Source organism: Erythrolamprus reginae, chromosome 2 (genome assembly GCF_031021105.1).
Source record: "Erythrolamprus reginae isolate rEryReg1 chromosome 2, rEryReg1.hap1, whole genome shotgun sequence".
Classification (NCBI taxonomy): domain Eukaryota; kingdom Metazoa; phylum Chordata; class Lepidosauria; order Squamata; family Dipsadidae; genus Erythrolamprus; species Erythrolamprus reginae.
Window position 1 is genome coordinate 52,316,445 of NC_091951.1, and position 27,556 is coordinate 52,344,000.

The 27,556-nt window shown below is 38.4% G+C and overlaps 1 protein-coding gene across 3 annotated transcripts in view; it reads right to left on the reverse strand.

Moving 5' to 3' along the window:
• CADPS (calcium dependent secretion activator) overlaps positions 1–27,556 on the reverse strand; it is a 526,173-nt gene that overhangs the window by 77,420 nt on the left and 421,197 nt on the right. For all 3 annotated transcript variants that reach the window (XM_070738156.1, XM_070738154.1, XM_070738155.1), the window contains 3 exons: positions 16,403–16,477; positions 12,324–12,407; positions 1,372–1,404 (listed from right to left, as the gene is read on the reverse strand). In XM_070738156.1, the coding sequence (XP_070594257.1) occupies positions 1,372–1,404; positions 12,324–12,407; positions 16,403–16,477 (192 nt within the window). The remainder of the gene's footprint in view (positions 1–1,371; positions 1,405–12,323; positions 12,408–16,402; positions 16,478–27,556) is intronic.

The following is a 27,556-nucleotide window of genomic DNA, read 5'->3' on the forward strand; positions in this document are numbered from 1 at the left end:
ACACAAAAAATAGAATTGAAACCTGAGATTTTCTTGTTAGGTAGTCTTCCTGATAAGTTTGCTAAAGAAGATATATACTTCATTGTACAACAGCAGCAAGGATAGTTTTTGCACAGAAATGAAAACGATCTAAGATCCCATCTGAAGAGGATGTACTTAACATAATTTTTTTTAGATTGTGCAATGCCAATGAAACTCAAAGATAGACAAGATTCTGAATATTATAAAGTTTGGATGAAATTTTATGATTGGATAGCAAATGAATATAATGTACCTTTGTGCCTACCGTTCCTGTCCTAATGTGTTTTTATCTTTTCTCTCTCTACTTTATCCTTATATTATGTTAAACATACTACAATACAATACTATATTTGTATGACAAATAAAAAAAAAGAATTTGGATTGAAATAAACACAAAATTACAAGGGTAGGAGTGGTAAAGAAATGAATTAACACAGATGACAAAATTATAAAAACATTTTTAAAGAAAATGGTAAATAGAAGTCTAAATATGTATACTAATGATTAAAAGACTAAATGACAAGAAACATTTTTAAAGATAGCATATGGGAAGAGAGGGGACACCATGATAAATGTAATCCAGTCAGTGATATAATTATCAGCCTGTTTAATATAAAATTTTAAGTAATCACTCAAGGGAAGGTAAAGAAAAAGAAGGAGGAAGTTGTTTCTGATAAGGTAGGAGGAGGGGGAGAGGAGAAAGAAGGAAGGGTGGAGAGAGGGAAAGGAAGATAGATTGGAGAGATGGTGAGAGTAGGTGGGGAGTGAGAAAGATAAAAAGATAAAGATAAAGGTGTTCAATTCAATTCAATTTATTAGATTTGTATGCCGCCCCTCTCTGAAGACGTGTTGTTATAAATATAAAACAGATTACTTAAGAAATATACAGTATAATTACCGTAAGTAACTATGTGCGTTTTTTAAATATATGCAAGGTATACGCATTGATATTTGTATGAATATGAAATGGAAAATAAAATAAAATAAAAAACTTTATAAAAAAGTATTCCACATCTCAAAGAGGAATGATTGTGTTTTGTGATCTGGGACAGATTGTATAGTTATAATGAAAGACATCGCAAATTTTCATCATCTTTGTTCCATATTTTTCACCACGTAACTGTCACTTTTAACGTACGTTTTATTGGACAGAGATACCAGACTTCCAAAGGATCACTGAGAAATGATCAGCAGCTCTCAAAAAATTTTGATAAAAAAAAAATCTCATTATCATCATTGATTAAGAGAACAGCCAATCACTGTAATCATTTTAAAGAGGCATCACTTTCATTGCAAAGCGAGTGGGAGGGGAGAAAAAGAGAGAGAGTGCTATATTTAAATAAAGCTTACAGGCACATCCACGTATTTGGAAGCTGCTTTCACCTAAAATAGAAACACAGCAGACATTAAAATTTGTTACTTTTACGCTAATAAAATAATATAGGAAAACAAATTATGGTACTTGCAGCATTGTTAGGAAATAACAACTGACAAGTTTAATTATATGGCAGGCACACTTACATACATATATTTCCAACATGCAATTCCCTTTTGAAGTAAGCTACCTTGTGCAAAGTTCAGAAAAAAAAAATGAACTGAAGGAATAAAAGCACTTGAGAGGAAAGGGAAATACAATTGTATCTAGTTTACACCAACAGCATTCACTATACCTCTCAAGATACAAGTAGTCCTCGGGTTGCGACCACAACCGAGTCCCAAAACTTATGTTGCTAAGTGAAACATTTGTTAAGTGAGTCTTGCCCCATGTTAGGACTTAATATATTTGTTAAGTGAATCACTGCAGTTGTTAAATTAGCAACACGCATGTTAAGTGAATCTGGTTTCCCCTACTAACTTTGCTTGTCAGAAGGTCACAAAAACTGATCACATGACCCCAGGACACTGCAACTGTCATAAATGTCAGTCAATCGTCAAGTATCCAAATGTAAATGACATGAACATGAGGATGTTGCAACGATCATTACTATGAAAAATGGCCATAAGTCACTTTTTTCAGTTCCATGAGTGCCTGCAGTGTTCAGATTTCATCGAGGTGATGAAATGTGTATTGCGACACCATAATGCAAGCTCCAGCCCTCACGTACCTGTATATGACATTTTGATGCGAGTACAAAAATTGACATCATGACACACATCTTTCTCAATTATCCTTTTTGCCCAACCTCCCTGGACATTCATGCTTTTTATTCTTGCTAACCATCCTTTTTTTCTACTATTTTTTACCACCATTGGTTTCCATGCTATCCAACTACCATTTTCCCAGTCTTCCTTTTCCTCTCTCTTCCAATTCAATCTACTTTTACATATTTGTTCCATATTCAATCCTCATTAATTTTCTTTATACCATCAAACTGAGAAAATCCAATTATTCACAGGAAAAAATATGAAATACTACATTCATTAAACATTTATTTATTTATTTATTTATTAGTTGGACTTGTATGCCGCCCCTCTCCGAAGACTCATGCCTTTAAAACAATCATAGGATACAGATAGGTTAATAAATGAAAGCACACCAATTTATTACAGGGCCTTTGCAATGTTAGTTGGATAACTTCCCTGTTATTAGTTACAATGGGAATCAGAGCTCCTGAAAAGAAAAGAAAAATACTAGGGTTTATAATATTCCAAATAGGCTGCAAACAAGATGTGGAACCCTTAAGAAACATTCCAGAATGTATACAAACTTATAGTGGATTATGTTGCCTATTTCACGTGGAAAGAACACCATTACTATTTCCCAAATGAAGGACTGTTGTTTTGAATTCATCACTTAAATAAATCTAAATCAACACAACATCGCAGAAGCACAAGCATCTCACGTTCTGAGCTGGGATTCATACCTGAGAACTGGGTGCTTTTTATTTACCTCCTTATCACCCACAAAATTACACCCAGAAACAGTATGTGAAAAACAGTTGTGAAAGAAATCCTACTTGTCAATACCACACTGGGAATTTCTGCGAGCTGGGTGGCTTCGAAAAGGGCAGCTGTGATTGTAAAAATAGCAGCAGCAAAAGCATCTGTGTAGCAAGCGATGCTTTACTGGGGTTTTGCACATGGGATTCTTCAGTGCGATTTCATGCCACCATTATCTGGAGTAAAGGAGCATTTGATCCTATGTGAGAATTGGACTTGGCTTGGATTTAAATGTTCCCAATATCCCAGGAGCCCTGAGGTATATGGTACTTCCGCACCCCTACACCCCAACTTCTAATGCACCTTTCTGAAAGCAAGGAGCAAAAACTACCTGTGCTAACTTATCCATTTTTTATTTTGGTATGACAATGCCTAAAATCGTTTCTTCTCCTTTCCCTGATGAGCAATATATACAACTGAGCTATTTCTGCAGCTGGCACCCAAAGGTGTGTGTGTGTGTGTGTGTGTGTGAATTTCCATGCCATTCTGAGTGAACTCAGCTAACTGAACAGCTTCCAGATGGATAGAAAGACCCTTTGACAAGGGTACCAGAATGCATCCCATCTGCAAGGCTGTGAGTGTCTGAAACAAATATGCATTTAATTAGAATACATCATCGACTACCATCCTTGTTTGGGTTTTAAAATGCTCACCTGCTTCTAAATATTTCTAAAACTCTGGGTAAGACAGTTCTAAAGACAACACAGATGCCTGGATCCTCTCACAGATCAGCCACTTAATGTGGGGATTACATTTTCCCATTCAAGTTGAAAGAATAAAGGCTTCAGCCCAAGAGCGAGTAAACTGACATTGTTTTGCGAGCAGAAAATTTACACAGAGCGTGTTCGTGCGCTGCTATTGAGATTAAGTTCACTAATACAAGTTCACTTGAGCAAAAGCACAGATCCATAGCAAGACTTCAGTGGGCGACGGTAGGAAAGAAAATGCTGATAAACCTGTCGTCTTATAAAAGACAGCTTCCTTAAAGCTCTAAGGCAGGTTGTGGACTACCATAATCTGCCCTTTAACCTCAGACAGTCCATAAGCCATTCTAGATATTTGTAATTCTCTAAGTAAGTTGGATTTGCTAAACACCTCCTGATTGACTTAACAAGTGCATAAGATCATTTCCACTTCCTAAAAGATCCTGCAGTCAGGATTTTCATTCACACCATTCAGCTGTTTTTCATTAATTAGCTAGTTAACATTTTGCCCTTTCTGCGCCACCCAATTCTTCAGCAAAAATCATCAAACAAAACTGAAAAGAGAACTAAGAAGAAGAGACAGGGCCAAGGAGATAAAGCTGCTGAACTTGGTGAAAGTTTCTTGATCCTAAATACATATTAGATATCCTAGTAATACAATTAGCATGTTGTTTTATCTATTGCAGTGGCAACCACTGCCTACCCCTTGGTTAAAATAAAGTCAGAACATATTATAAATTGCTTAATAATAACCCTGACATTGAAATAACAGCAAAACAAAATAAATATTGGTCATAAATATGGATAAAAGCTAAATATACAGCAATAATTCAGTATGTGCTTGATAGTCTCATTTTAATTGCCTCTACAAACAACAGCAACCAATCGACCACAACTGCTTGTTTTTCTTCAGTGCAAACTTTGGCTAGGTGGATGGCAGTTTCCACATGCTGGGTGTTGGGTGATTTTCATTTTTTTAAATTTTTTTGGCTAGGCTGCCGCTCTTTGGAAACCATGTGATTTCTTTCCCATGAAATTTCTCAGTTTATGGCAACAATTTGTGCAGAACAAAAATAAGATTGCTTCTAACGTCTCCCAAGGGTAAGATGCATTCCCTGGTTTAATTAATGTAGAAAATCATTTTTTCCCCTCTTCAAAGAGAAAAAGGCTCTTCATATTAAATGGATCCTTGGCAGGTGTCATTACAGCTCAGTGCAATTCATTTCGTAGGCAAAGATACCTATTCAAATAACTGGATTGCTTCATCCAAGGAACATCAGTGACTGTAGAAAGCATTCTACTTCATCTATCCAAGCAAATATGGAATGATGTCTCATTGTTTCATTCAGGAAGGGAAAAAAAAACCACCCAAGTACTTTATAATGATGTGGTTAGTGCGAATGCTATTAGGAAAACTGATGTATTAATTTTAAGATAGATTTCACAGCAAGGATTGAAAATGAAGGTATCCTACTAGGTGATAAAATGACTTGTCATAAGAGCCCCGGTGAAATGTCATTTTCTAAGAAACTGAACAATGTTTGATGAAAGAAGTTGGGAGAAAGCTGCTTGTTTTGAATTTTTTTTTAAACACTCTAGCTACATTTCCCCCCTCCCCTTATAGAATTATATGTTTACCTTTACTGTAGAAGACTGAATAGATAGCAGTAACATAATTTCTGATTGTTTTGCAAGATAACTATGGGAATGATGCTTACATGTTAAACTTTCTTTAGGAATAATATCAGCATATGAGATGTTTTTTCAACGCTTTACTTGGGGGACCCATTCAATTGCTCAATTCTCAATTTGTTCAATAATAGTTTTGAAGGCGTTAAAAACAGAGGTCATTTGCTTCTGGTTTGGACTGGTTCTATAGAACTGGTAGTGGGAATTTCCCCCTGCTCATCAAACCGGGAGCGATCACCAGATAGCTATGTGGCCGAACTGGCTTTCGTAGGTGCCACCATTTTGTTTTTGCTTCTGTGCATTTAGATTTGATTTGATTTGATTTGATTTGATTCGATTCGAATGCCACCCCTCTCCGAAGACTCGGAGCGGCTCACAACAAGAAAACAAAATACAAATCCAATGATTAAAACAGAAAAACAGTTAAAACCCTTGATTTAAAAACACTCATACAACCCAAACAAACCATACATAAAACGGAGCGGCTGAGGGGAATCAATTTCCCCATGCCTGGTGGGTTTTTAGGAGTTTACGAAAGGCAAGGAGGGTGGGGGCAATCCTAATCTCCGGGGGGGAGTTGATTCCAGAGGGTTGGGGCTGCCACAGAGAAGGCTCTTCCCGTGAGTGCCACCACATGACGTTGTTTCGTCGACGGGACCCGGAGAAGGCCAACTCTGTGGGACCTAATTGGTTGCTGGGATTTGTGCGGCAGGTCATAACATGCGCAAAATGTGCCATGGCCATGCAATGTGCACCCCCACGTGGTGTGCAATGCACGGACCCCAATGCAGCACAGCAAGAAGTGAACCGGTGGTGAGGTAAGTTAGAACTCACCCCTGCTTAAAGAGTTGTAAGACCTTGGGCCTCCTCCTTAGCCTCCTTTCTTTATTTTCCTCTTATTTTCTGGATAAATTAAAACAAGCTATCCATTCCAATGCAACAAAGTAAATGGTCAAATTTAAATATAGCAACCAATATCTCATTCAGTGTTCAATTCTGGTTCAGGGACTTTGTTTATTAACATTTACATTTTGATGTACAAAGTATACTTGCAGTAGCGGCAACGCTTCTATTAATGAAGTAACTAAACTGGAATGGCTGTTTTGACAAGTGTCTTCATGTTGTAGGATGTGGTCTCATTGTTTGCAATGAAATCTGCCAAAATTAGTGTTTTAGTGTTCAAGTGTCGCACAACATCTGGAGAGAAGCTCCACATGCCGTGGCTTAAAACAAAAACTGCCAGTCATATGGTTCAGCAGACATATTTTGCTTCTGTTAAAATGTTTTCAAGTTTCAAGTTTTATTGGATTTATATGCCGCCCCTCTCCGAAAACTCGGGGCGGCTAACAACAATCATAAACAATGTACAATAAAATCCAATGCTTACTAAAATCAAATGCTTACTAAAAGTGCTGAAACATCCAGCTTGAAGATTAAAAGAAAAGATCAGAAAATTCATTGCGACATTTCTTTTCAGTACATGGAGTAGATGTGCCTACCACAATAGCAATAGTGCTTTATAGCCCTCTATAAGCAGTTTACAGAGTCAGCATACGGCCCCCAATAATTTAGGTCCTCAGCTTACCTTCCTTGGGAGGATGGAAGGCTGAGTCAACCTTGAGCCTGATGAGATTTGAACTGCCAAATTGAAGGCAGCCGGCAGTCAGCAGAAGTAGTCTGCAGTACTGCGCTCTAACCACTGCACCACTGTGGCTCATAATAAAGTGAGAGCTGAAATGCTATTATGCTATTGAATTAAACAAAAGATTCATGGGTAGATATGGCTTTACTTTACTTTACTGAAACTTCTGTAAGATCTAACCACGATGAATTTGGAAAAATGTATTTATTTTATTTTATTTTATTTATTTATTTTATTTGTCAATCAAGTATAGGATAGTAGTTTTTATAAACATAACATAGAAAGTAATGATAAAAAAGACAATAGGACTAGGACAGGGACGCCAGGCACAATGGTGCGCTTATGCATGCCCCTTACAGACCTCTTAGAAAAGGGAAGAGGTCAACTGTAGACAATGTAAGGTTGAAGATTTTGGGCTTTGGGCTTTGGGGAAGAGTCAAGTGTCAAGATCAACAGGCGTTTATCACTCTATTGCTGAAATCATATTTTCTGCAGTCTAGTTTGAAGCGGTTTAAATTTAGTTTGAACCTATTACATGCTCATCTGTTATTAGATTCAGTCCCTATGCCTTTCTCTGCCAAGATGGAATCTACAGTAATCCCTCGCTACTTCATGGTTCATCTTTCACGGATTCGCTATCCATTGGGTTTTCAAAGGGGGCTTAAATCCATTAAAATTTTTAAATCCATTAAAAATTCATAAAATTATTCTACAGTACTACTGTACTCTATTAAAGAAACTGATAGGATATCACATGTAGTTCCAGCTGAGAAACATTACAGAATGACTGTTTAATGCAAAGGGTGGGTTTTAAAAGTCTAAATACTCATTAAATACATAAAAAATATCTTTCCTCTACTTCACAGAAATTTGTTTTTCACGGGTGGAACGCATCCCCTGTGAAAAATGAGGGACCACTATATATGATATAGTGGTTTTTATATATAAATTGGGTAAGGTCCATTATCTCAAATAAGACTGTTTGGTGTATCCAAAGCTTCTTTTTATTTTTGGCTTGCACAGAGGCTCTGGGAGGGTGTTTTTGGCTTCCAGAGAGCCTCCAGGGAGACAGGGGAGGGAATTTTTACCCTCCCTCGCCTCCAGGGAAGCCTCTGGAGTCCAGGAAGGATGAAACACGAGCTACTGGGCCCACTAGAAATTGGGGAACAGGCTATTTCTGGCTTCCAGAGGACCTCCGGGGTGTGGGGGAAGCTGTTTTTGCCCTCCCTAGGCATTGAGTTATGGGTGTGGGTGCCCATGCGTACGCCCATGCTCTTTTGGCACCCGAGGAAAAAAGATTTACCATCATTGTTTTAGATTAGCTATTTATATTAATTGGATCCAATTGTATTTTGTACACTGTTTTATTGCTGACATGATGTGAGCCTTCCTGGTGACGGTTGGGATACAAATCCAATAAATAAATAAATAAATTAAATAAATAAGTCCAAAAACTTTTGATCCAATACAATCTTTTCTCCCAAAGATTCTCTGCAAAGCAGTCTTGAAAATCTGGACAATCTTTTGGTCAGTCTGTTTATAGCTGGTTGATACCCTGCTATGTGATATGTTGGATTTCATTCCTTTCCATTAAGCAAGTGAATTCTTCAGTTACACATTATTGTATACATTATATTGTCATCAATTGTTTTGGAGCAGCTGTTCTCACAGGCATAGATTGCAATGGATCTATAATATGTGTGGGTGTTATTGATGTCACTAGAAATATCTTTGGCTATTCTGAACAGTCTCCCACAATGAAGAAAGCTAAAACGGTCCTACAAAGTTTATACAAAACATACCTCACTCAGGGGAAGGGCATGTTCTGCTGCTTGTTTTATGGGATCCTCCAGAAAAATGAACTCCACTGAGTCTACAAGAGTTAAAACGTTCATCCAATCCAATAATGCTAGATCACAGCTACCCTTACTCACTCAGTAATCCCAATAACCCGATGTACTGTCATTACCATTTGTTAGCATTTATCACATTTTTGGAGTATAAGATGCACATTAGTCTTTGGGGAGGAAAAAAATCTGTCTACCAAATATTCACCTAGCTAGTGTCCTTAGTCTGGACAGGTTCTGCACATTATTTAATCTCCTGGTTAGGGCTTAAAAAACCTTGTTTGGCGAGAGTAACAATGAAAGAGCCTGCAAGCCAATAAGGGAACATCATTAGCACCTCCCTAGGGCTGGAAAAAAACATTTGGAGCAAGTAGAGCAATCAAAAAAACCCTGCAAAGACTTAGGGCTTGGAAAACATTCTTTGCAGAGAGTAACAATGAAAGAGCTTGCAAGCCAGTAAGAGCTGAGAAGATCGTTAGCACCTAGTTAGAGCTGGGGGAAAAGCTTACAAAAAACCTACATCCAGAATAAAGACTCACCCAAATTTTCAGCCTCTTTCAGGGAGGAAAAATGTGCATCTTATACTCCGAAAAATACAGTATATGCTGAAAGATGAGGTATGTTCTTGTAAGAGTCATTTCAACATTGACTGTTTTGATCCAGGGGGAAAAAAAAACCACAAGTACTTTTGTTTCTACTTGGAAACCACTTTTGGAATTTGTGATTTGAAACTTTTATTTGGAGTTTTAAGAGTTAGATTTGTTGTTATAGAAATAACTAGTTTAAATTAATATGTAAAAGTAAAAAGTTGTGGTTTGATCTTACTGCCCTCTTCTACTGCACCAAGGGAGTCAGAAATCAATACTTTTTCTTTCTCCCCACCTCTGTTCCATGTTTTTCCTTCCCTATTTTTCCTACTATTTGTTTTTGTATAATTTCCTTTGTATGTTACCGTATATCATAAACTAATAAAATTCTTTAAATACAAAAAAATAGTCTTAAAATATTGGTCAATGATTTTATCCTCATTCTAAAGATATAGAGCTGTCTCTAAAATGACAGTGATTTTCAATGACTGAGTATTAAGGACTTGCGTCTGACAACTCCCAACTTCTAAAGGCATGTTTGCCAACAGTGTTTTAAGTTCCTGATTTGGCATTATATGTAGGCTTAAAAGAAATCCTTAATAATGACTGGATGTAGAAATTTAAGGTCAGGCTGTGCAATTCACATTAATTGGTATTTGCTGTGTTGATCAGAAAGGCCAAAACATCCTAGGTTTTTGGATTATCTCCCTGAATTAAGAACTAGCTTGATGTTCTCCAAATTTCATTGACCCATCTGAAGAACACTGGGTCATCCATTTGTCACCATTCAAAAAATACTATGTGATACGAGAGAGAAAGAAACTGGATGCAGAGAAAATAGTTTAGTAGAGGTGATGCTGTTAATTGCAAACCTTCAAAAGGAGCACTTCTATATACCGTGCTGCTAGGTGTCTCAAAGAAAAAGCAAGTTGAACCAACCAATACATCATTTTCTAACTCAGATTGAAATTGGATGTTGAAATTAGAGAAATGAAATTACAACCTGATGTTCATTAGATTTTGGTGTTTCTTATCTTAACATACAAAGCTATTTTGTTTATGCATATGTTTTGGGAATGTCCGGTAGTACAGAACTTTTGGAAAGAAGTACAAGAGGACACTAATAGGATGTTAAACATACGATGGACAATTACAAAGGAAGTGGCGGTACTAGTCAAAAGGAACGAGACGGGATAATTTAGAGAAATAAAAGAAACAGTGATAGAAAGCACTCAGGTGGTAATAGTCCTAGGCTGGAAGGATGCAACAAAATGGACAATACAAAATTGGTATCTGAACATGGTGGATCATATTCAGTTTGAGATTATGGATAAGTGGATGAATTTGGCCAATGAAACTAATCTGCAGGAACTGATGGGACGATGGGACAAGGTAAGAGGATATGTGATCAGTAGAATTCGAGACCAAGGTATAAAGAATAAATTAGAATTACTTTATAATATGTAAATAGATATATTGCTCTTGAGTTAAAGTGGTATATAGAAAATATGCCCCCATTTTGGTGAAGAGGTATGAATGTTGTTGGGTGGTGGGCACTTTGAACACTGAGCACATTGTTATATGTTGTGTGCATGTTTCATTGATATATTGGTATTATAAAAATCAATAAAAAATTAAATTAAAAAACATACAAAGGTATTTTCATCTCGGTGACCTTTCAATAGATACTATCTCTGATTTTAAGCGATAATATACTTTCTTTCAGATGTATTTTTAATTGCTTTTAACTGTCTGCTAAATTCTATTATATATATTTGAGGGGCCGCCACAGAGAGGAGGGGAGTCAAGTTATTTTCCAAAACACCCGAAGGCCAGACAATGAATAATGGATGAAAACTGAATAAGGAGAGTTTCAATCTGAAAAGAAGAAGAAATTTTCTGACAGTGAGAGCAATCCACTAATGGAAAAAGATTGTCTTCAGAAGCTGTGGCAGCTACATCATTTGAAGCTTTCAAGAAGAGATTAGACTGCCATGTGTCAGAAATTGTGTAGGATCCCCTTGGGTGGGAGGCTGTAAAATGGGATAAAATTCGCTTAAGAACTGTCTCGCTTAGCAACATAAATTTTGGGCTCGATTCTGGTCATACATCATCCAAAACTACCTGTGTGCTATGTGATCTTTCCTGAGCCAGTAAAACATCTCAAAAGTGGAAGATGCTGTTAAGTCAGCTATTATTAAGTCAGCTATTATTCCAGTCACATTCTTGAATAGGGAAGGGATGTCACATAGACATTTGATTCGGGCACAAAAATATCACGAACTGGACCTGGACAATAGAATCATTCCTGTCTTGCCATCTCCTTTTTTCAAATAAACCCCCCAAAACCAGATAATCAGAAGTAGCTGAAAGCAAATGCTGGCCTCCATCAATTTCTAATACTTATTTTGTGTGCACTACAGGTAGTTCTCGACTTACAAACAGTTCCTTTAGTGACTGTTCAAAACTACAACGGCATTGAAAAAGGGCTGTTTTTTTCACACTTAGGACTGTTGCAGCATCCCTGAGGTCATGTGTTCCAAATCTGGACACTTGGCAACTGGTTCATATTTATGACCCTTTCAATGTTCCAGAGTCACTTTTTGAGACTTTCTGACCAGCAAAGTCGATGGGGAAGTCAGATTCACTTAACAACCATGTCAGCAGCTTAACAACTGCAGTGATTCACTTAACAACTGGGGCAAGTTGTCGCAAAAGGGGACAAAACTCATTTAAGAACTGTCTCACTTACCACTAAGCACATTCTGGGTTCCATTATGGCTGCAAGTAGAGGACTGCCTGTATTTAGGTTCCCTACAGACAGGTCAGGGGGGAAATAGCCGGGACGCCCTGAGTTATCGCAACTCTTTTAAGTGTCAGCAAACCAACTTACTGTAAATGAGAGGAAAGAAGAAAACAAGGTTCCTTCATCATATCTTGATAGCTTGGCCAGTACACCTTCCAGGATGGTGACAAACTGGGGGGAAAAAGAGAGACATTTCAGCAGAAAGAAAAGAAATAAATCCCAAATTAGAGCTATTCTGTCTCATGTTGCGCGTGCGTGCGCACACACACACACACACGACAAAAAGCTCTTCTTCATCAAATCATGACAGCTGAGGAAGCTGGCAGACTATTGGTGTAAATGAGATTTTATGACTCTATCCCCAGTCTTCTAAATAGGACAATTGCTCAAATGGATATTAACTGGTACACTTAGATTTTAAAAAATACCCTGATTCTCTAATTAATAGAGTAATCAATTTCAATAAATTCCTTATTAAACATTATTATTAAAGGAACTTATTCTGGTATTCTAGCATTTATTGCTGTTATTACTCAATACTGTTTAATTGGCCTTCAATAATAGTTACATATAATGGAATGACTTCATAAAACGAACAAAGGACAGTCAACCCCAATTTTTTTTGGCATCAGTTCAAGTGCACATAAATTACCTATTACTACAAATGGACTTAGTAGCAGACAATATGAGGCATTTATATATTTATGAGATTTAAATAAAGTAAATAACATTTTTAATTTTTTTTAAAGCAAAACATTAATGTAAACAAATAGGCTTGTCATGACTGAATATTATACCTGTGAGTAAAAGAATTTTGCATGCAATGGTTTTTCTCAGTAACAATTCCTGATTGGAATTAGAATTAGTATATGAGGGGTCCTTGGTGCTGTCTAAGCTTGATTGTTTCCTTGTAGACATTTCATTATCCAAATTAGTGCTAGTCTTGTTTGGGTAATGAAATGACTATAAGAAAAGAACCAAACTCAGAGAATATCAAGAACCCCGCAGTTCAAACCTGAAATACAAATATTCTTTATTGGTAGAATTAGTATATGTCATTATTGATATAATACCTGCCTTCTGCTCTACAGATAAGTTGTAGTATATATGTTGATTTTCTAGTACCTTTTTACCTTTTTCTTCCCAAGTGATTTCCATTAAGTGCAGCCACATTATTCTGATGTAATGCCAGAATTTATAAACTTGCATTAATATTGGAGAAATGGCAAATGTTTAGTTCTGAATTATGGCAGTGTTCATCAAGCATTTCTTTATTTTCTTTATTTATTTGTCAATCAGGTATAGGATAGTAGTTTATATAAACATAACATATAAAGTAATGATAAAAAAGACAATAGGACAGTAGGACAGGGACGGTAGGCACAATGGTGGGCTTATGCACGCCCCTAACAGACCTCTTAGAAAAGGGGAGAGGTCAACTGTAGACAATCTTAGGTTGAAGATTTTGGGGTTAGGAGAAGAAACAACAGAGTCAGGTAATGAATTCTAGGCATTGATCATTCTATTGCTGAAGTTGTATTTGTTTGAATCTATTACGTGCTCATGTATTACTGCAGTTAAAGCATTCCTCCTTGATGGCTTTAATAAATGTATTAAAGATTTACAAGGAGTACTGTATAAAGAATGCTTTGTTTTAGAATATTTTAGTACTTATACAAGGCCTATTTCCTCTTGTGACAGGATGAAATTTCTGATGGACTTACCAAGTACTTGGGGATAAATAAGTAAGAGGAACAAAAATTATACATATATCACAAAATTGTCCAAGCTAATAAAATATACACTAGAATATATATATACTCTAAATCCATTCAATAAAAAGATACACTAAAGCTTAAAAATCATAAATAATATTTTGAAAGCCACTAGTAGCTGATGTTGAGAACATGGATGAGATGCCCAAATTTCCCAAATTTATTTATTTTTTATTTCAATTTATATATCTCCCCATTTCTATTCATTTTTCTGGACTTTTGAACCAATCTAAAATTAACTCTGAGATTAACAAATGTCTTCTTATGGGGAGGATTTTTTCCCTCATCTCACTTAAAGGAAGTACAGTGGAACCCCGACATAAGAGCTGCTCGACTTAAGAGCTACTCGAGATAAGAGCTGGGAGAGGAGAGACATTTTTTTATTTTATTTTATTTATTACTTGGATTTGTATGCCGCCCCTCTCCGCGATACGAGCTGAGAAGAGCCGGGCTGGCTTACTTTCCTTCCTTCCCGCGCTGATGCAGAGCCACTCGAACAAAGCGTCGCGCCCCTCTGATGCTTTCGGCGGCTTCCGAAGCGACGCTGGGCTCTTTTGCCGCCAAAAGCGTCAGGGGGGCGTGACGCTTTGTTCGAGTGGCTCTGCATCAGCGCGGGAAGGAAGGAAAGTAAGCCAGCCCAGCTCTTCTCGGCTCGTATCCCGGCACTTGGTGAGTGGAGAGGCGGTCGCCTCCCCTGCCGCCCCACTCTGGGGGTCCTTGGCTTCTGCTGGGGGTGGGGGGATCCGAACGCTGTTTTGAATTTCACATTCCGAGTGGCCCAAACGCCAAAGGCGAACTTCCGCACCTCAGGAGTTAGCTCGCAAACGGTGCGGCTGTTTTAAAACATCGCTGCCGGCCTGGGGGGGGAGAGGGAAAGGGGGGAGAGGGGGGAGAGAAAGAGAGAGGGAGAGAGAGAAAGAGAGAGGGAAAGGGGGGGAGAGGGGGGAGAGAAAGAGAGAGGGATAGAAAGAGAGAGAGAGTGAGAGATGCTCAGTGAGCCTTTCTTTGAAGTTGCCTTTCTTTCTTTCTTTCTTTCTTTCTCTCTCTCTTTCTTTTTCTCTCTTGCTCTTTTGCTCTTTCATTCTTTTTTCTTTCTCTTTCTTTCTTTCTTTCTCTTTCTTTCTTTCTTTCTCTTGCTTTCTTTCTTTCTCTTGCTTTCTCTCCTTCCTTCCCACCTTCCATTTCTTTCATTCTCCCTCTCTATTTTTATTTCTCTTTCATTTTCTTTCTTTCTCTCTTGCTTGCTTTCTTTCTTGCTCTTTTTCTTTCTCTCTTTTACCTTCCCTTCCTCTATTTCTTGCTTTCCTTTTCCCTCCTCCCTTCTTTCCTCCCTCTACAGAATTGGGTGGCAGTGAAGTTACTCTCCCCTTTCATAAGTTTCCTTGCTTCCTTCCTCTGTTCCTGTCCCTTCACCCTTTCTTTCTTTCTTCCTTTCTTCCTTCCTTCCTTTCTTTCCTTCCTTCCTTTCCTCCCTCCATTTCTTGCTTTCCTTTTCCTTCCTCCCTTCTTTCCTCCCTCTACAGGATTGGGTGGCAGTGAAGTTGAATAAATAACTACAGTTTAATGAATAAAAATAAAAGTTTGCCATGTTGATTGTTTTGGGTAAAAAGAGGAAGGGAAGGAAAGCTCTCAGCTTATCATCTTATTAATAAGTAAAGTTACATTTATTCTTGCAATGTCTTTTTGCATAATTTAGACTAACTTTGTGAGTTTTTTGAGGGCTGGAACCAATTAAAATTATTTACATTAATTCCTATGGGGAAAAGTCGTTCGAGATAAGAGCTGCTCGACTTAAGAGCGCAGGTCCGGAACGAATTAAACTCGTATCTCGAGGTACCACTGTAATAAGGAAAGCAAACTTCCCTAAACAAAAACTAAGCAAATACTTTTGCTAAAGTTTTTTTGAAAACAGACCTCACAACTACAGAATGCAAGTTTAAAAATAATGAAAGTGAATAAAGTCAGCAACACTACCTCAAGAATTATAGCATATGGGGGTGGGGGAAGAATCTCAGATAAAACTTCTTCCAGAATTGTAAAATGTTTATAATCATGAGATGTTCAATCTATCAAGACCAAGTGACATTAGATTTATTTCAAGAAAAACAACAAATCACTTCATTGTGATCATGTGTCACATTTGTATGGCAATGCGCGTATTCCCGTTAAAGGATAATATTAACCATTAATCCCTCCATCTGAGGTTGAACGTTACCAGGGGTGGGCTGCTGCCCAGATGGGAGGGAACGCAGTGGGGTAGCGAAAATGGAGCTCCACCCCAGAGCACCCAATTTACACTGAAAGATGTTGAAAGAAAATGCAGGACATCCTGCATAAGCCACGCCCACAGCGTGGTAGTAAAAATGTTGGTAGCCCTTGACTGAACGTTACCTTTGCTACAAGGAGTGTGATCATTTCTTTGACGGTTTCTTCAATTAGTTCATCTATTTTTGAATGGTACTGGTGCTATGGATGGGAGAAGAATGAAAGTAAAATATTATTAGTATAAATTAATCGCAATACACACAACTATTTACGTTTACTGTAGATATTGACTATGGTACTTGAATGTTGATTAACATATGTTCTAATGTAGTGGCCAGTAATGAATTAACATATACACAATGCCTTTGACTAAGAAGCCTCTGACAGGAATTTGTGAATGTTGGTCAAATGCTAATTTTGACTCCATGCATGCGTCTGAGCCAACATTAAGGAGAATCAAATGCATGCAGGATAAACGTCTAGCATCTCTGCTATACGTAAATCACAAAAATAAGAGAGCGCCAGTGGTAAAAGAGCACATTACATCTGTTGTTTACAGTTTACGGTTAATATGCTTGTTCTTTAAGTCTGAAATAACAACTTGAAATACAGCTCAACACTGGCTAGCACAACGGCAGCTGTTTTGGGGCGCAGAGCAAAGCTGTTGTCAGTCAGAGGAAACCTATAGATGAGTGACATTGAAGCAGAGAAGCTTCAGTATGTGGAGCCATCGAGTATGAACGACCGGAAGCAGAATTTCGGTTTTAGAATCCACCTTAGGAAAAGAAATTAGATAAGTACGGAGCGTTCCAATTCATGTGCTGGTTAAGCACTTGAGCGAATTGGGGCCTTTATGATCAGGTGTAACAATGATTGAAACATGGGTGTTCTGAGTCATGCAAAAGATGGCAAGTGGGACCCCTCCAGTTAGGTCATGCTGGGGCCTTCGGTCAATGCCAACTCATAGAAAAGATTGACACCAACAAAACATCCACATCACTTTCTACACAGAGTTCCTCCACCCACTCAGTTCCTCCACCCAAATACTGACCAGATCAAACTTACTTTATTCTGAGTTGTTTTCAAGGGAGATAAGAATATTTTCAGCTAATTTGTAATAAACACACTTCCTTTTTCTTCCAAAAAAAAAGTATTTGGGTGACTAAACAAACACTATTCTTTTGTTTTGCCAAGAACAGACAAAATATTTAATATACAATGATTTTCTTCCACATCGCCTCTCCCCCACATTAAATAAAACATTGAAAGTGCTGATCTTAGTCACTGTATTTATTGCCACTTGTTTGTGCTAATGTTATTTTAAAATGTTAATATACAAGCAAAAAGAAATCTAAAATACAAAAAAAAATTCAAAGAAACAAAAAAACCAACCAAAAAAAAAAGCATTAGAATAGACAGATCTGAGGTAAATACTGAATTGCGCTTTAGGGAACAAAGGAGTGTGAGGGGCAATTAGACGTGTCAGACCTTGGTCCCTTAGCATTGACTAAAGTTCCTTTGCTAGTTTGAGCTGCTCAGTGTTTGATTTTTTTTCCTTTCTTTCAATGGAACAGTCACATTTTACAACAGGAACTTGGAAGAAAAGAAAACAAAATGTAAGGACACACTTACCCACTCTTTAGCAAACTTTCAGATGATTGGGGACAGAAATAAAGAGGAAGGTGCAGAAGACAGGAAAAAGAACATATGAAGGTAAACAATAAATAAAAACAAAACCTTCAAAAGAATGGGACCGTATAAACAGGGGGCTATGAAAATGCAGCAGCATGCACAGAAACAATAAGCAACAGGAAATGAAATTATGAATAAATTCCCCTTTTTCCCTGGAATACCAGAGGGATTGCTACTGGGGAGTATCGCACAGAAATTTAAAAGGGGTTTTTAGAAAGGGAACAGGGCACATACATAGAACATCCTAGCGAGACAGAGAAATATCACATTGTTACAATTGAAAACAAAACAAAAACAAAGTAAAAACAAGACCATATGAACAGTTCAGTGGCGTGGCAGCTGGTTTTTTGAGTTTCAATGGGCAGACTTATTAAGCTCTCTTGCGTATTGGATTTTTACAATAATGACTCTTTGGAAAGAGAGGTGCTCCCAAAATATAAGGAGCTTTCACTGACGGACTTTGTACTTCGGAATCAAATTGGTTCTTGGCTGTTCTAGTTACCAGCTGTAATTAACATTTGAGTCACCATCATAAGGTCATTCGATTGAGTTCATTCGATCGTTAGATTAATGGTTTAGTTGTTTTTAGGGATTTGGTAGCTTATCTGACGCATAATCTCCAGATCTGAGATACGGCTCAAGGAAAGATATCTTTCTGTTCAAATGGGATGCAGGACACCCAATGCCATCCTTTCACTGATGGCCCCTTCAAGCTTTGTAGAACCACACAATTGGGCTGAAAGAGAGGGCAGATGTGTCAAATGTCCAAGGGTACCTTTTGGGCTGTATCTATAGTGGGCCTTTCCAACCTTGTCAATATTAAGACTTGTGGATGTCAACTCCCAGAATTCTAGGATTTGGCTAGTTGTGGAATTCTGAGAGCTGAGGTCCACAGGCCTTAAATTTGCCAAGGTTGTACATTCTCGTCTACACATTCAATAGAATCAGATGGTAGAGATCCAAAGTAGTAGAGCAGATAACACCTTACTATGTAAGTGTACATGTCTACCTAATGAAATAAAGGAAAAATCTTCAGGTAGAGGATCAATTGAGTTGATCAAGAGCCTTTGCTGAATCACAGAGCAAGCACAGACATTTTATGCAATAGCACCCAGGTTTTATCCTTTGAATTTCCGGTTAAAGGAGCACCAGAAACATTGGGAAGATCCCTTCCAGAAGGAAATGAGCAGAAAGAGATACTCTGTGCCTGAATTCCTATCAGTTGCCATTAAACAAAATGGTAAATGCCATGACAAACAACATGACTGGGATAAGGCACCTCCCTACCTATCTTTTTCTCCCAGTAGGGTAAAGCAAAGACCTCTTTCACTTATAGGTTAAAGCCGTAGAGCTCATTCTACCATTGTAGGACTCTACCACCCCATTCATTTGGCTGCGTACATTTGGACTACATTTGCAGAGTGGGGAGAAGCAATTCAGCATCATCTCAAGTATGCATGGACACGCACGCACCGATAATGGCACAGAAGTGCTGGAGAGGTTAAGAAAAGACACAGCGCTTGCAACTTGCAGCAAGCTTGGGGAGATCAACAAAGGATGCGAGGAAAAGCAGCAGTGTTTTGAAATCCCACCTAGTGCTTGCTTCTGCCTCCCTTCCTCATACCAAGGGCCTAAAGACTTGGGAATTATCCCCATCTATTCTTTGAAGAAAGCTGCTAGGCTGGTCCAAATGAGCTAGGGACCACCGATGGATCTCCTTTGGCATAGGATGGTGAGGACAGTCGGGAAGCAGCCTTTCCAGAAAGGCACTTTCCAAAGGAATAGAAGCCCACATACATCCTCCCTGGACCCCATCTTCTAAACTGGTTATTTCACGTGCAAACTCCGCCCACCCCACTTTCTCCAGAAGCCACAGCCACTTTTTGCAGATATTTCCCCTGGAAGGTGGGATGCAGGCGGTGCTGCTGAGAAATCACATGCCGTATCATGAAGAACGTGCTCAAAGAAACAACTGCTGAGACCCACAAAGCCATCGATGCGGTCTGCTGAACGGGACCCTTTGAGAGACTGAGATGTGTTGCCCACTAAGCACAGAATGAAGCTTGCAACTGGAGACCATGCACACCAGGGGAGCTAAGTTGATCAGAGCGCAATTTAGAAAGCACACAAAAGCAAAAGTATCCTTTTTTTGGGGGGGGGGGGGGAGGTACAATATTGTATGGGTCTAAATCTGGCAGGGTCTGCCCCTAATGCATGCATGTTATAATGGGCTCCTTTCACATGCATGGTAAGCTGAGCAGAAAGACATCAAAGAACGTGCACGTTGGACGTTTCCAAAGGTGCACCAATGCTTTTGAAAATGCAGCGTGTGACAAATGGTGGCAAAGCATGGAATTGAAAAGAAAATATTCTCTCAACTGTTTTCCAGCCCCCTCCCCATCGGGCTTTGCATATAAGTCCAAAGACATGCTTAATTTGCCACATTATCATATCGTTTTAATCAAGAACTTTTGTTTGTTGGAAAATGAGGAAGGGTGACAATTCTCGTGCTAGTGTTCATTTTCGTTGGATAAATTATGAGTTTTAACTAAAACGATGGCTAGGTGTGTGCAAAATAATACAGTGTGAAATGTATTGACAAATATAGTTTCAATTAAAACCTGGTTTACAACGCAAATAAGAATGGCAGCAAGCACAGCAGCACTAGAATGGAGCCAGAAAGATTGAAGATTTGATGCTCAAAGTTCCTCTCCATGGCAAGTACTATTGATGCCAACAGAACTTATGCTGGTGGCGCTGATCAGGAAGATTAAATCTTTAGAGAGAGAAGTAGCTCTGACTTTCGGAAAGCAAAGCAAGCACATCTTTCCCCCAAATATTTATTCTGAATTAATTGAGAAGATGGGCCAACCACTTCATGTTCACTGAACTTAAAATCTTACTCCAGGGTGCAACCTTTAGGCCAGTCAGATTCTATTGTGTTATAGTTAGGATTATTATCTTCCATATGTTTCTTTACACTCACTCACTTCTAAATCAACATTTAAATCAGTACTGTACCCTTTTGGTTCATTGTTGTATAAAGATATTGGATTTGGGCTAATCTTACAGCACAAGTTATCTTAAAGAACTTTGACGTCTTATTCCCTCTCTAGTTTCATCACAGTTCAATGTGGATGATAGGGATTGATGTATGGTGTGAATGTGGATTAATAAACGGAAGATTTTGCTGTTGGCAGACATTGAAATGGTGAATGCCTGATGATTGCTTTTCAGGTTCCTATTGCACAGATGTTCTATGGCTGCTCCAACTTTTGCCTCAACTGTCCCTGCAACTAAGCATTAGTAGATGCTACCATTATAGTGAGCCCATAACAACCAGCTTCTTAACATGGGTTCGAAGGGTGGCCTGCAAAACTGTCATTCCTATATATTCTGCCTGGGCTTTGATAGGAACTGGGAAATGTCACAAGAAAAGGAGACAGTTGTGGCAAGGCATATGGACTCTAACTTGTATATACTAAGCTAACTTGGTTATCAGCAAATACATAGATGGGGTTGGAATTCAGCCTGGGGAATTCAGATACGTTAAGAACATGACTGGTTCTAGGGCACCTTTTTTTTGGTTTGTTGAAAACAGCAAAGGAAGAAATAAGGAAACCATCCCATTTGATTGAAGACAAAGAGTTAAATCTGGATTCCTTCTTGTCTTAATCTGAAAGAATGCTATTTTAGAAGACTCTGCCATGAAAAGGACAATCATCTAAAGCCATATCTATTTTGACTCTTAGATGATTTGTCCAGTTCCATGTGGTCTATCTGTCACTCCCAACTTGGCATCCTGCAGATGTATTGTGACAACTTCCAAACTGTGCAAGTCCCAACACATCTAGGAACGGGGGATTTAGGAAAGGTTACTCTGGCCTTAAAATATCTCCTTCAGAATCTTTCCATCATATGTTATCTGATCTCTGTCTCTAGATGGAACAAGGGATTGAATTTTGGATCTCTGAATGGCTAGCATCTGCTCCACCCTTAAGCTATAGATAAGCTCTAAGCTTCCTAAGTCTGGATGACAGTATTTTAATTAGAGTAAGAACATCCTTTTCCATGAGTGATTTTCAAAGATATACTAATGGCAACCCTGCAGCAGAGAGTTATATAATGTGCTTTTCTCTGTGGAATCAAAGTCTCCAGTAAAAATATGGAACAAGTAGTTCAGGATGGGTGGGGAGCCTAGGATTTGTGCAGAGAATTGGTAAAAGCTAATGCTGTGGTCAGCCTAAGAGCACCCACAAAAGCAGCATAAGATGGGAGAAAGTCAACAAGCACAGCCATAGGTAGTCCATTACCCTGCCATTCCTTTATAGTGGTACCTCTACCTACGAGTCTACGGAGAGGAGTGGCATACAAATCTAATAAATAAATAAATAAAATAAATAAACCCCTCTACTTACAAACTTTTCTAGATAAGAACTGGGTGTTCAAGATTTTTTTGCCTCTTCTCATGAACCATTTTCCACTTACAAACCCGAGCCTCTGAAACTGTAATCAGAAAAGGCAGGGAGAAGCCTCCTTGGGGTCCCTCTAGGAATCTCCAGTGAGAAAACAGGGCCAGAAAAGGCAGGGAGAAGCTTCCATGGGGCCTCTCTAGGAATCTCCTGGGAGGAAGCAGGGCCGGAAAAGGCAGGGAGAAGCCTCGGTCGAGCCTATCTAGGAATCTCCTGGGAGGAAGCAGGGCCGGAAAAGCTAGGGAGAAGCCTCCGTGGGGCCTCTCTAGGAATCTCCTGGGAGGAAACAGGGCCTCCACTCTCGCTGTGGTTTCCCCAATTGCATGCATTATTTGCTTTTACATTGATTCCTATTGGAAAAATTGCTTCTTCTTATAAACTTTTCTACTTAAGAACCTGGTCACGGAATGAATTAAGTTCCTAAGTAGAGGTACCACTGTATTGCTATTCTACTCCAGAGATATGGAAGTGAATTATTGAGCTTGCTCTGAATTGTGTTTACAATAGTTGCATCTTGCATTTGACATTTGTGGGGGCCTTTGGTGCTCCCTGAACCTGGTTGTTCTGTGGCAGATGTTTCATTACGCCAAGTAGATGCATCATCAGTGCTGACTAGTATTGATTGGCACTGATGATGTTACCTAGTTTGGGTAATCAAAGGTCTGCAAGGAAACAACCAAAGCTCAGAGAGTGCCAAGGACCCTTCATTTCAATCCTGAGCTACAAGTAGTCTCCTTTATTGATGCTGCTGTCTGCTTCAGAATTAGCAACCTCATATGCTGATGCTTCTTTTCACTTTCCCATTGTCCAGGCTATCTCAAAGTATTAACCATACTGAGCCATCAATACTATTAATTTCTTAGAATACTTTATCTTTCTGGCATTCAAAAGATTCCTTCCACTATAATGCCCTACTGTACCTCCCACTATAATGCACTACCTTGCACCATAATACATAACCTGACTCTGTTGTTATAGCCTCAAACCCCCAAACTTTAACCTTAAACTGTCTGCCGTGGGCCCCACCCCAGACCTAAGAGGTTTGTAAGGGGTGGGCATATGCGCACCAGCGTGCCTACCATGTCTATCCTACTGTCCCTATGTCCATATTTATACTTATATCTGTTTTCTCATACATGTTTGACAAACTAAATAAAAATAAATAAATTTAACCTTTATAGATTTGTTCCTTTGTTCATCCGCATTTCTCGCTGTAAATTCTATTTCCCCTCTGCTTCTATGCTAACTCCTTCTAATGTTTTTGCAATCTTGTTTTCATCTTGGCATTTTCTTTACTTTAGGGTAAAAACCAACCAACCAACACATATGGATAATTGGACTCAGAAGTTACACTGTACCATGATAGGCACTTGCATTAGCTAAAGCTAAAATGCTTTGCAGGAGTGGCTTGCTATTTCAAATTATCCCAAACTATTGGAAACTTTAGCCTTATTTCTTGATAGACGAAGTTTCCTAAACAGATTCCATCTGATTTGAGTAACTGTATGTGAGAGGCACTATAGAATGTTAACAGATTGTGTATATGCTGCATTTTCATCGGTGACCAAAGCTGACCTTGGAAATGAAACAAAATATACCAGATCAAACTCAACATGTTTTATACATACATTTCTGCCTGTCCATACATTAAAAATTCAGAGGAAAAATATTTAAGGGGTAAATTATGTCTGCCAAATGTCTGAACAGCTGCCTTTAAATATAAGGACACAGGAGAATATGGGCATATGTGTTCAGCATAATATTTTCCCTAAAATGTATTTAATTATTCTATTTCTGATCATACAAAAAAATTCTGCAACAAACTTTGTAGGATTATTATGGTGGGAAAGCCCTACAGTGTAGTATTTGTATTTTTCTCAATTCAAAGAAACTAAATATTTCAGAAACAAAGCCACTACATAAAATGAACTCTTTCTGCCCTGAAATTGTTCTGGATTGGTGTGAAAGTAGGGAAATTTTGTTTAAGCTCATTAATCACATTTCTTTGTTTGACCAGCCAATTCCATCACCTGCTGAGAAGAGAAACTATTCCAAATTGATTGTTGCCATGTAGGGTAAAAATTTGGATCAGCTCTATGATGAGTAAAGAGGGGAGATATTTATTAAAAAGCAGAAATGAAAAAAAAGTGAGAACCACTGAAGATTCCCACTGAAAAGAGGCTGGGGAGTGATAGCATCAATCCTTAGATTGGGAACTAACACAACACCTTCACTGCACCCAAAATGGACGGCAGGAGGTTAAAATACAGTAAAAATGAGCATATTTCTTTCTTTTGAATTAAAGACATACATGGACCTTGTATGATAGCTAAAATCTAGTATTGCCCTTCTTATTTTTTTTGAGGAAGGAAACAGGAGGAAAATCTAGTATAATTGTCAGGAGTTACACACAACCATTCATTTAAGTATGAATTTTTCATCTTTAAGAGGAACAAGGGGAAAAATCAAAGAGAAAGGGGGCATGAGTAACTGAAATGAATAAAAGAGCAAACAAAAGAGAGAGTAAAAAACAGAAACATATATGAGACAGTAACATATGCACTGATAATTCACATCTGATCCATGGCTCTATTAGATTTTGCTATTTGTTTAAAATATTTCACTACAGAAAATGCTTCTGTATACAACCACTGTGGGATCTCTGCATATGTTCTCTAAGAAGCAGACATGGATGTACTAAAGTGTACAAAGGCTGATTCTTTGCACAACTCAATTGATTGTTATCAATTTATTGCCATGATGGTTATAGCTCTGCAAATCATATTGGATATTTGGATAGGACAAAGTAAGCTGATGTGGCTTTTGCCTATGTTGTACCTAGTGAGAAATAAATCTGACAGTGGTTAAAATTAAATGCTACGGTGTAAATTTCGTCAAGGAGTCAAGTCTAGTTTTAGTTTTGGTATAGTACTAAGCATTGGTTAATCGGGTTTTTTTTACTGATGGGATTTATGAGATACAGACCAGGAGTACTGAAAAACAGGTACCGAATGTAGAGAAAACATTTTAAAATTAAACTTTGCTAACAGAAAATCAAATGGTTATGGACAGCCGAAACTCTTCTTTTTTTTCCTGGGGGATCATATTCTTCAAAAGCTTGTTTTGTAGTTTTTCACATCTGTGTACCCTTTTTTGCTAAGTCAAAAGTGCTTTTTCAAAAGGCAACTAGACTTTGTTTTTTCTTGAAGATTTGTTCTGCTTCCAATCCAAGCTGAGGAAGCTTCTTGAATGAGGACCAAAATGTCTTCAAGAAAAACAAAGTCCAGTTGCCTTTTGAAAAAGCACTTTTGGTACAATCATGACCTGGATGACTGAGAATCTCCATAGAGAGTTGGGGGACTGGCTAACCTTTTAAAACCTGCTTTAGTACTTTCTGAAGCTGTAGTTTAACTACTGCAGTAATAATAACAGATATTGGATGATGAGACGTAACATTGAGAGGGAGATGGAAGGAAAGTAGCTGTTCTTTATGGCTCTAAATATCAAGGAAACAATTGTCACTGAAGCATTTTTCATGTTCCACCCAACTTAAAGGGAATGGAGTGAAAATGGCACGTGCATGTTGGATAAGAGTTTGTGATAGTGGTTTGTAGCATGAGGGGTTGGTGTGAGTTGTGCGGATGGTGTATATGAACAACTATGAGAATGTGGTCCATGTGTGATGTGAATGGTGCATTTATTTATTTGTTACCTGCCATAATAGAATAGTCCCCGGGAACTATCAACATAATTGTGTTTGTGTGTAAAATGTGTTCCTGTTCTCTGAGCTTTTCAGCTCAGAATATTCTCTGGGTCATCCACTTTCCTCATTATTTTGCAGTAAATTATACAAAAGTCTAGCACAGTGATGGCGAACCTATGGCACAGGTGCCACAGATGGCACGCGGAGCCATATCTGCTGGCACCTGAGCCATTAGCCTAGCTCAGTTCCATTGTGCATGTGCATGCCGGCCAGCTGATTTTCAGCTTGCCTGGAGCTCTGGGATGTAATTTGCTGCTTCTGGAGAGTCTCCAGGGAGGACAGGGAGGGCATTTTTGGCTCTGGAGCCTGGGAAGGGCAAAAAACGGGCCCACCAGAGGTTGGGAAATGAGCTGTTTTAGGCCTCCAGAGGGCCTGAAGGAGGGGGCATGGGAGGCCATTTTTGCTGTCCCCAGGCATTGAATTATGTGTGTGGCACCTTGTGCACACAAATACATGCTTTCAGCACCTGAGGAGAAATCATTGGTGTAACATCTGCTTGGCGAAAGATTTCACACACAAAAAAGGTTTTTTTAAAGTATAGTGATTGGAATCTTATCATGCCAAATCTTTAAAAGACTTTCTGTAGGGCTCACATCTTTTCCTCTGCCCTCTTCTCAGATTAAGGAACATCACTAAAAGTTTGTTATTAGTTCTTATCTTTCTCTTTTCCTTTCATAGATATGGATATACTGTACAGGCCGAGCTGCAATGGATCTTGGAATGGAAGGATATTTTTTTTCATGGGGTATTATCTGCCAAAGCAGAATGAAAAGCTGCAGAAATTGAGATGGTATAAGAGAAAGGTTGAAATTCTCGGTATTGAAGCTATGTATGGATCAAAAAGCATACGGGGTTGGTTACAAATTAAAATTGGATTTTGGTGACGGAAATATTTTAGCACCCATGACGGTAAATTTGCATCTTGGAATAAATCACAAAAGTTAGCTAAAACAAAGCAAACATAAGGAAATGATAGATTAAAGCAAGAAAAAAAAGTGAACCAAAGGAACTGACCGATTATATGGTGAGCCCAATATCATACTGAATCCAGTCCCTCTTTAAATCTGGATCTTTAAAGTATCCAGATTAGGTATACATCCAACAAAACAAAAAAATTGAATTGGAACACATAGGAAATAGATTCTGCACATGAAACATTGAATAGCTTGCATTACTGAAAATGTGATAGAAAAATCCAAGCCCTGGATTGGTTTTAAATGGAGATGAAAAATGTTGACGTCTTCTGAGCAAAACTGATTTGGGTGAAACATTTCATCAAGCTCAATTCAGCATGTCTTTCTACTTCATCATATTAGAGAGAGAAAACCTCCGGTTGTAATGGTTATAATCATT